This window comes from Pholis gunnellus, assembly GCF_910591455.1.
Source record: "Pholis gunnellus genome assembly, chromosome: 21".
In the NCBI taxonomy this organism is placed as follows: domain Eukaryota; kingdom Metazoa; phylum Chordata; class Actinopteri; order Perciformes; family Pholidae; genus Pholis; species Pholis gunnellus.
Genome location: NC_136548.1, coordinates 10,879,332 through 10,890,311, shown reverse-complemented (window position 1 = coordinate 10,890,311; position 10,980 = coordinate 10,879,332). Strand labels below are relative to the sequence as shown.

Here is a 10,980-nt window from a genome sequence, read left to right as displayed (position 1 = left end):
GAGAGCTGGCTGTGGAGCTTTGGTGCTCCATATCGAGGAGTATGTCTCCAGCTGTCTTCTTCTCTCCAGGGAGCAGAGTTATAGATACCTATAGCTTTGATGGTTCAAGATCAAAATTAATCCTGGGATGCCCTTTGACCAAGCAGAACATTACTGGCTCAGCCAAGGCTTCATACTGATCCATATTGTTGTTCCTCAGCTGGACGGACCAGTAAACACAGCCAACCAGAAACACTAGAATGAATTAATTGCTTTGTATAATTTTATAAATCAAATGAAAATAGAAGGTGTGAAATCACTGAGAGCAAAGATAATATTGACCTTTTATGAGTAGTTAGCTAGTGGAGATTTACAGCTGCAATTATGGACCATATTGACCGATTGGACACCCATAAGATCAGAGGTAATACGTACAAAGCAGCTTAACAGTATACTCTGTAGCCTGTAGAGTCTGACATTCAATTAAACAAAATTATATCAACCAGAAACATGTGGACAACTTCCATGCATAGTCTCCAATGTATTGCAGTTGTGCCCAATTTACTCTTTGTATTGTGTATACAACATTGACCCAGGTGGTACATTAAAAATGGCAGAATTCAAAATGTATTTGTGCAACTTGAAGCCAGCCTACCTTTTGATGTTAATCAGTTCTCAATACAATAATGCTTTGGATATTACTGCACAGTACACACAATTCAACCACTATTTACACCAAGGCCACTGACAGGAACACTATTGATATAGGCATACCATGTAAAGTCTGCCTCTTTGCCATTTTCACACATTGAAAAGAATCTGTTCCTCTGCTGAAGGTTTTCAAAGAACTTCAAAGCGATTCAACATTGGGTTGCTTTAGTGCGATGGAGTGGTGCTTATAATAAACCCGGACAAAGGTCTAGAGAATCCACAATATTGAAAGACGGGCATATGATGTGTTCTCTCTAATGAAAGTGAGAAAAGGATGTTTTCAATACTAAACTCTTTCTCTCTCTTTTTTTTTCTTAGATTAAATAGATTTGCAAAGATCCTTCACAGAATTATTTTTTCAGCATAAAGCAACTAAAGGGACTTGCATTTAACACTGTAGTGTGGCTAAATATCAAGAACACCATGAAGTATAACCCCATCTACAATCTCTTGATAATAGGTGTGATTGGCAGTTATGCTTCTCAAATACCATGCAGGATATAGACTGTCATCGAGGTAGCGCAATTTCTATGAAGATGGTCTTTCAATATGATGTGTCGCTTTATAAGGTTGCATTGAGCCGCGATCCTGACACACGTCAAACAAGTTTGAGTAGTAAATCCAGCTCTTATGATGTGTTCGCTTCATTAAGTGCAACGGGCAGTCCGGTACGGGCGTAACCATCGGGTGTAACCGATTAAACAGTCGTTGAAAACCAGAAAAAGATAATTTACGAACTAATTTGTCTGCAAAAGCTTAATCAAGTAAGGAAAATCGTATTGAATACCAGTAATTCAAATTACATCAGCAGATAACGTAACAAATTGCTATGGTTTCCACACTGCACCGCCCAACATGTCATGTTTCGTGACACTCCGGATCTCACAAACAAACGCACCCCACTGCACATCACGGATATGACGTCAACGCGCTGCAATTCAAACTTCAGGAAACGAAAGCGTTTGGTTAGAAAACGGTCTTGTTGTTACAAACGCACTGGTTTCGAGAGATATCTACTGTTCGCTGTATTTGTAAGTGTAAAAATAGTATATATCTATCCTTCAATGAGTTTTATTTTCGTTGATTTGTAACAACATTGACAGCGTGCAATTAAAACCACGTAACGTTAGTTTATTGAAAGCTTTCAAGCTAAGAAAAGGGCGATGATGTAGGTTTATGTAACGTTCAAGAACTGTCAGTTGTATCAGAGGTATCTGCTTAATATATGTTTACTTTACATTTGTATTGAATGACGTCTAAGAATAAAGTTGCATATATATATATATATATATAGTATATAGGTAAATGCACGTAAAGGCGTACATTACTTTAGAAGATCAAAATTGTTCTGTAGCGACAAATATGATTATTTTCCATTAATTTACACTATTCATATTCATATTCATATTATTGTTAATATTTGAAAGAGTCTGTATGCCAGCATTTATAGTTTATCTTGAATGTTTCATAAGGGTTTAGTATTTAAAACTTTTCATTAGTTTGATTATTTATAGTCCAATTGTATTCAGTCAATGTAACTCAATGCATCTGGTAAAGTTGGCATAAAAACGTCAAGTGTGAGTTCTCGTTTTCCTTTTTTAGAAGTCCAGGTTGCTTCCTCAACGCCCACCAAAAGCAGCCATGACATCTAAAGGTGCCAAAGAGACCATCGTCACCCGGTTGGGTTTCAAATCCAGCAGCTCTGCCTCCAAGGCTGAGGCGGAGCTGGAGAAAGTCAGAAAGGACAACGCTCACCTCAGGAGAAAGATTGATGAACTGGCCAAAAGACTCGCCAAACCACCCGACTCTGACAAAACCAAGCTGCTGGAGGTAAAAGTTACTGTATTGACGTATTTCAGGTTTAACTTCAGAATCGTCTGTCTGTTTGTCTCGGGGGGGGGTTTTTCCCCTTCGTATTTTGATGTGCATGTGTTTATCTTATGTTGTCTATTTCAGAGGATCCTTTCCCTCGAGACGCTGCGAGAGAGAAACAATCAGCAGTTGCTCGTTAAAGAGCAGGAACTAGAAACAACGAGACAGCAGCTGTCAGCCAGAGGAGGAGAAGTATGTACCTAGAACACATCGCAGCAGAAATATACGGCTAAAAAAAAAAAAATCACATTTACAGTAGACCAGTATAGATACGTCCCATCTAGATATCCTCTGTCAACTTTGGACACACAGACTGATTTGGACATGTTGAGCGGAGATGCCTACAGCTGTAACTTTTGGGAGCATTCCTCAACTTGTGAGTCGTTGCTCTTTTGCCATCATATATTGGTGCCATGTGTATAACTGGCAGAAGACAACTGTCAGAAGGGGGGGGGGGTAGCTTCTATCCCATTTTGACAGCAGCTCAGCTAAAGGATGTTTAGACAGCCCCCGCCCCAAAAAAAGAAAAGCATACCAACACACAACATCTTTCACTGTTGGGGGTCTGTGTTCATGACACCGCGAGATACATTGATGCTGTCTGTCTAAGCTTGTGGCTTCTGCTCCTGAAATCCTGTTTCTATTGTTGAAGAAATCCCTTTTTGTTCCTTTTTAATTTAGACTAAGCACAATGCCATCCGGCTGCTACTTGGAAATGGCATGCTGTTAAATGGGAATATCAGCTTTGATGATCCTCATTAACTTTCAACAACAAAAGTGCTAAAAACCACAACCGCTCAGTGGGCAATGTGAGCAGACTGCCGGCCATGTAGTGTCGTTAGTGTGAAGCAGATGATTGTTTGGAGAAGAGCAAAAAACCGCCTCTGTATAAACAAAGGTTAAAAAAAAAACAGGTTGACGTGGTTTTTGTTCATTTATATTGACGTGTATTTCAGGTGGTGGCATCACTGCAGGCCCAGCTGGAGCAGCGGAGGAAGGAGGCTGAGCAGAGAGACGCGTCGTTCCAGAACTTATCACAGGAGACGGGGAACCTGAAAAACCAGCTGGCCACTGTGTCCGCCCGGTGCCAGTTCCTGGAAACACAGGCGGTGGTAGGTTGACCAATTATAGCCCCCCGTACCTGTCGAGATGGTCTCATTAGTTAGAGAAGTTGGCGCCGCTATTTAAGTTTTTTCCATAGAACTAATCATCTGATTGGGGATGTGTGACCTTCTAATAATGTACTTGGCTTTAAAATGTGTCTGATGAAACTACTTTTGCTGGCGCAGGCCATGAAAAGCATTAATGGTATCATGACATTGATAATTAAAGGGCTTATTCAGTATCTTTATTTATTGATGACAAGCCCCGGGGGTAGTATAGCGAATTCTATTTTAGGCTGTTGGTGACACAAATGTGATGAAATGGAGGAAAAAATATCGATTTTTTTAGAACTCTGTCCTCTGCCACACAAACTAATATGCTCTATCTGAGATTTTACACATCCATAGTGCGCATGCAGTAGACGTATATTTGTTAAATTCAAAAAAATGTGCACAAATCAAACGTCATTTTAGTTGGCAACGCTAGAGTGTAACAGAAAGGTGCTTTAACGGAACAGGTAAATGTATAACTTGATATTTTGAATAATCATGGCTCCTGTTTGGATCACTTGCACCTACGATCTGTAATGTTCATGTCATCAGGTTATTGTGAAACGTTACTACTGCATGGGGGGGGGGAGACTTGTTTGGAAATACAGATGCATCTGTTTCTTTGTCCACTGGGCGGCACTGTGGGACCTCTGATTGCTTTTCCTCAGCTGCTGACGTTACCTTCTCTCTGGGGAACGTGTTGGGCTGAGAGCTGAAGGTGCAAGTAATACATGAACCAAACGGGATGAATGTAGCTGCATGATCCATGGTTCTCTTTCGTCAACCAAATAGCTCTACAGTAACGTATCTCTTGTGAAAGATATAATAACTTTGTGCGAGTGACACCCTCTCTATAGCGTTGTATAATTAATGCACCCATGGTTGGCACAAGTGTAGGCTCTCCTTCCATATCGAAAAGGCAGCACTGATTCCCGGTCAGCCCTTTGATGCTTTGAGCACAGCAGGCCCTCGCTACACTCCAAAAGAATCTGCTTGAGGCAAAGGTGGCAAAATCGCAAGTGATTCAGGAATTTGGACGGCTAGAGACTCGTCGACCACGAAGCTCTGGCTCAAATACAGCTTTAACATCGTTTATTATGCGTCCTGTTTCTTGTTCTGGCACATTAATTAAACTCTTAAATACAATTGAGAGGGAGGTGGAGAGAGTCTGTAACCATAACTGTGTATATAAAATGATTTAAGAGGCGTTGGAATTTTTTACATGATATCATTATTTGTGTATCATTAAATAAAATACATAATATATGTATCTATATATAAAAATGGGAGAAAGACGACATCTTTATCAAACTTCCAAAATCCCCGTGCTCTTCTAAATCAGTTAATTCACTGTGTACTTCATGTTAACACCAGAAGCTGCCACGCTCAATGTGGATGTTTCTAATTGATGAAAACAATGGAACCACAAAATGTAGTCCCTGTAGATCCATTATGGTTTCAATTGCGGCAGCAGCCAAAGAAATGGGAAGGGGTTAAAGAAAGAAAAGAGCAGAAAGAGACAGATTCAGTGTCTTTTGTTGTTCCTTTTTTTAAAGGTCAGCCAAATGCTGGAAACACTGTCTTTGAATCTAAATGTCCTCCGATTGTTTGCGTAACTCCTGCTTTGGTTTTCAAGTCACTACTTTTAGACTCGCGGTCGGAAGGTTGGGTAAAATGCAGATTATTCATACAACTGGATCGGAATACTTGTGGTCATGTAGTCCTTCTTTATATCAGTGTCTCACAGGTCGCACTGGAAGTGGATCTCCTTATCTCTCTTGTCTTTTCAGTAATGTTCCAGCCGGGACCTTTCCAAGCCTTTTGGTTTAGCTCCTTTCGCATTACTAGAAATAATCCGACCAGCATATCCCTGACCCAACCTCTCCCTCGTTCTGGGATTCACAAAAGCTATTAGTCGGGTTTAGCCGATGTTTAAATCCATCTGGAAAAAGTTGACAAGCTGAGGATGCTCGTCTGGAAGTGTGAGAGCTCACAGAGATGATCGTTTAGAGGCCCTTTGTCGTGGAGGGTTTTCTTGAGCTTAGGTCTTTAGTGGGATCAGGGTCAGGGTGACTGAACTATGAGACCTCAGACGGTCTTTCAGGAATGGATGTCGAGGAAGTAACTCTAGGGGGCCCTGGGTCATGAGGCTTTTTATTCATTATAATTTAATACCAAGTTGCAGAAATACATGGCCCACTTGCTGCCCAAAGCACAATGTTTAGAAAGGAACTTGTGTCATATAGAAGACGTGGAGAGGAAACTTTAAGTCACAATAACACAACCAAAGAAAAAAGAACAGACTGGGTCCAGGAAGACATTCTCCCTTTCGTATGATGCCATCTTGAACATTTGTTCTCCTCATTCATTAAAGGTAATGGCGTTTGATTTATTTCCAGCGATTGTGGCCAAGCTCTCTGATGTTTAGTCAGTGTGTTGGGCTCTGCTATCAAAGTATCGGCTGTACTTTTTAAGATCCTACTTCGAAAGACAACAATCTCATTCCACATACCGGCGGTTTTGTGACGGTTGAATAGCAGAAATTGTCTGCTACTTCCCCGCACTGCTGGACTTGAATTACTTTTAAAGGCAACAACGTGTCTAGATAAACCAACAACAGAAAAGGCACGGCGGGAGACGGCAGTGCACGTTTTCTCAGCACACAACACGCAGAGGTTTGATTAGTAGCACTTGCTAATTCAAGCCGGTCTAAATCTAAACAGATCAGATGGAAGTGTTGAAGCCAATACTGTGACGATCAGACTTTTAGAAATGTGTTTTTCTCTCTACAGAATGGACCGGTGCCTCCTGCAGACTTGGTGTTGGTACACGATCAACTGAGAGACGTGAGTCCATGTGTTTTGAACGTGCCCGTTTGCAATTTAACCACTTACTTTCTCACTGTTGAAGAACGCTTTGGGACCACAGCTTCGTAACAGAAATATCTTAACAGAAGTATTTCATCCCATAACTCGGTCGAGTGCCAAGAGAATGAAATTATTATCTGAGGTTTGTTGTTCAATGTCTAGAACGCACTTTTATGTCAATATCAGTAAGGGGCTATCCACAGAGGACACACACGGGGTATTATGTGTTGAAAAACCGAACTTCTGTCTCGGCCATTTTGAAAAAAACGATACGGAAGTGTCCTTGAGTTGAACGGGGCTAATACTCAAATACACAGAATAAAGCGTGTCGGCGTCTTGAGCTGTGCGTCTCACCACCAGGCTCTTGAGAAGAACCAGCAGTGGCTGATGTACGACCAGCAGAGAGAGGCCTACGTCCAGTCCGTCGTGGCCCGCGCGCAGGAGCTGGAGCAGCTGCAGCAACAAACCAAACAAGAGGCCCCTCCAGACGGTGAGAAACGTGAAACATTACGAATAGGGGCAGGCTTTGGGATAAGGAGGTGAGAGGAAAAGATGAGATGGGTTATAATCCTGGAATTCCATCTTTTAGTTTGGCTTTGACCGTAAACACAGACGCCGCTTCGTACCGAAATGTTTACATTTAGAGATTAGCTTCTTATTTTGTCGACTAACGCTTCTTACCTCAGCTCCTGCTGACTCAGCAAGTCCAGAACAGGAGGTTCAGCTGAAAAGCCACTATGAGCAGTTGCTGTTGGGGGTGCAGAAAGACTTGGAGCGCAAAAGGGAACAGGTTACCAGAAGCCAACAGGAGCTCAGTGGGCAGAGGGAACAGGTACATGCTTAAGGATTTTATTTGATTACTGTTCACACATTTCTTTTCCAGGTCTAAAGTTTGACACCCTACTTAATTCCTAAACCCTGCAGTCAAACCATGTACAAATGAATTGACATTCACCCTGTTCAAATGCTTAGGTTAGCCCCACATCTTCATGCAACTGCACCATCCCTATTGCATTTCTACATTCCTTGCACTTAGGCATTTTCATAATTATTTAAGAGAGCTCTATTAGAGACATGAATAGACAAAAAGCACGCCGCGTTCTGAACTCTGCGTTCTTCCGCGGCGGCTCTGCAGACCTTGAAAGCTCAGGCTGAGCTGCGGTCTCAGAAGGAGCACATTAGCAGGCTCCAGGAGGAGACGACGGCACTGCAGAGGAGGTACGAGGACAAGTGCGGCGATCTGTCCTCCTTCCTGAGGAAGTACGAAGAGAAGAGCAAAGAGTCGGGGGACATGAAGATGCAGCTGCAGGCAGAGCGACACGGCAACAGGTAAAGCAAAGAAACATTGGCCAGTTATTTAGAAAAGGCCAACTGCAGGCAACAGCAGTTAATAGGCACTGTTCTAGTACTTTAGAAATAAACAAGGTTATTCTTAATATGTATGTGGATTACGTAAACATTGCATCCAGACATGCCGTGTGTGAGGAGAGAAAGGTGACGTCCGAGCGGTCCGACAGGATGAGAATGGAACTGGACAATATGGACGTCAGATTGGAGGAGGAGAGGAAGCGATCCACTGAACTCCTACTGCAGGTAACGCTCTCATTCAACCTGCTGAACGGTTTAAATGAAACGCCTCATCCCATGTTTGTGGTTTGAATTGGATAAGATTTAAGCATAAGCAAACATGTTTTTACCGGTGATGTGGCCTTCACAGGTGAATATGCTGCAGAAGTCTCTTCTGAGCCAAAATGAAGAACAGAGGAGGATCTCAGCACTGGAGCAGCAGGTAGCACCGTCAACGTGTCAGTCACAGTTCCCACAGGGAGAAATCTGGAAGAAAAAACCATGTCAGCATTAGCGATGACACATTTTGAACGTTTACGGCCCAGTTAGGAGAAGACAATCCTTCAATACATAGTTGTGACTGTTTTTGAGTGTCTAACATTTCCTAAACGTAGTGAAATCCACACGGATCCCGCGTGTGTAATTCAAGTACAATGAGTTCTTGTCTCTCTCTCTCTCTCCTCTCATATATTTCTAACCTCTCCTAAGATCCAACTCTCTGCCAAGGACTCTGAGGATGAAAAGATTGATCGTCAGAGCATGCAGCACCAGTTACATAAGGTGCTGAAGGAGCTTCGCAAGGCCCGTGATCAGATTGCTAAACTGGAGTCTGCTGTAAGTTTTACTGGACATCGGCGCCATCAGTCGTATATATCTTTCGTCTTTTAATTGCATTTGGAAATGGAAAATGTTCTCATGAAAGTTAAATGTACTTTTTGTGTCGGCTTTATCAGCGTAATCCTTTGTGTTTCAGAAGCTGCCCAACGCCCGTTTCTCCGAACCCAGCTCCTACAACAACTTTGAGCGTCTTACTATCAACGACCCTCCTGGTCCCACGTCGCCCTCAAAGCTCCCCGACCTCCTGGATGAGAGTTTCCTGGAGTGCCCAAAGTGTCGGGCCCCCTATCCCACCAGCCGCCACAGGGACCTCCTGGCACACATTGACTACTGCTTTGCCTGAGCTAGAAGAAAGTCTTAGACCAGTGGTTCTAGACCCCTCCCCTCCCCCCCCAAGGGGGGGGCAGCCCGAGAGCAACGCAACCATGAATACAACACAAGCAATTATTATGTTTCTTAAAATATCCAGGCCTCTAGAATGTTCATTCTAGACGAGAATCATAACATCCATTCAGGGACTTTAACCCCTGCAGGGTTTTCTTTTTTTTTTAAACACTTGCCTGAGTTCCGTCATACACCGACTCCGCTAACGCAACACTCCTGTGAGCAACAATGGTGAGTGAAAAATATATATTCTAAACTCACCTGGAAAAGGCCGCTTGCGTGGTTTTGCCAACCCATTTTATTTGTTTTCATTTCCAAAAGCTGATTTTAACTTAATGTGCGACGTGGCTGCGGCCTCATGTAAGATGATTAGTTTAAAACACTGGATACGAGTTTGTGATACGTTCAATAACGGGACAATTACAGATGCAGTTCCCATAAACGAGATTCATTTCTTCACTAAACTGAAGTTTTGCAGTCCAAGAGATTAAAACGGTTCCTTTGCCTGAGAGTGGGTTGATATCCAAAACGGCTTGAATGAATTGGTTATTAGTGAATACACTTTTTTTGATATATATATATATATAAATGGGAATCAAGGGACATTCTTCAAATGCTGCGTATTTCATCACCTTATCGCTTTTTAAAAGTCTGTTTTTATGCTACTTAAAAAAAAGAGTACTCCAGTTTTATTTTGCCAGTAGAATACCATCAGGCCAAAGAGCGATCTGATCATATTCCTTCCATATGTTTTATTTCTGGGGTCTTCCTGTGTATTTGTATTTTTCAGTTTTTCTTGTGAAGCTCTTAGTGAATTTTTATTTTTTGTGTGTTTGATGAATTTATTTATTCTTGGGTTGTTGTGTTTTGTTTTCATACTGTCTTTTTAGATACCGAAAGCTTTGCGTTGCTAATGATATATCACTGTCCATTGTTGTGCTATTACGATGGCCTTTCTTTGTATCATGGGATGTATTTAAATGGTATTGTGTAAAAGTTTACAAACCGGCTCAACACAGTATGTTCGATTGATAAACCAGCTGTAAACCTCCACTCCTAAGTTTCATTAATCCATTCTTTGGGGGGTTTGTCTAGCTTTTTTCCCTTAGGATGTGTAATATTGAAGGATATTTACACCGTTCTGAAGAAAGAGAATGTTTTTACAGTGTTAAGGGGAAGGACAAAAAAAAAAAAAATGTGTATACTTTTTGTGTTCTCTACTGCATTCATCCGTCATCATTGTGGACAAACGCTGCCTCTTAAGTTTCTAGTTCCAATATAAAGCACGGTGGTGTTTCTCTGTCTGGTGTTTTGCAGACAGTTGGACAAACCTCGGTGAACCGTGTGACCGTGACTAAGACCTAACCCACATCGTTTGGTTTGTCGAAAACTCAAGCAGACCATAAACCTCTTGCACACGGTGCCAGGATGTCCTTGTATTCTGCCCTGCTCGAGTGAAGCTCACATTCACCTCCACTTTTCAAGCCTGTGGGGGCTGGAATGAGATTGCATGAGCTAATTCCTTGTACTAAACTATTTAAGGCAGGGGATTAGTAAAGGTCCTCTTGGCAGGGGATAGGGGGTTAAGTTGCCTTTATTCCTGCCATCTTGGCAATGTGACTCGACAGACTTAAGACAGACACCGCTATGCTGTCATCTTTGATTTTACATCGCATTGTTTTGGATCACCTTACTCCGTTTTTGCCGTTGTTGTTTTTAAAGTCCTCTTTGTGTTTTTTTAATCATGTGCTCCAAAGTTGTTTTGCCATCCACTGTACTGTTCAAACGCGTGCAATAAAGATCTGAATCCCCTTCCAACACACGTCTTT

At 42.0% G+C, this 10,980-nt stretch overlaps 1 protein-coding gene across 1 annotated transcript; it reads left to right on the top strand.

Moving 5' to 3' along the window:
- Nucleotides 1-1,688: 1,688 nt before the first annotated feature.
- cep55l (centrosomal protein 55 like) lies at nucleotides 1,689-10,957 on the top strand. The gene is made up of 12 exons (XM_079183113.1): nucleotides 1,689-1,721; nucleotides 2,293-2,520; nucleotides 2,647-2,754; nucleotides 3,519-3,674; nucleotides 6,509-6,562; nucleotides 6,944-7,073; nucleotides 7,270-7,415; nucleotides 7,719-7,912; nucleotides 8,053-8,176; nucleotides 8,301-8,372; nucleotides 8,639-8,764; nucleotides 8,904-10,957. The coding sequence occupies exons 2-12, from the start codon at nucleotides 2,332-2,334 to the stop codon at nucleotides 9,108-9,110; spliced, it is 1,506 nt and encodes a 501-aa protein (XP_079039239.1). The 5' UTR covers nucleotides 1,689-1,721; nucleotides 2,293-2,331; the 3' UTR covers nucleotides 9,111-10,957.
- The last annotated feature ends 23 nt before the right edge of the window (nucleotides 10,958-10,980 follow it).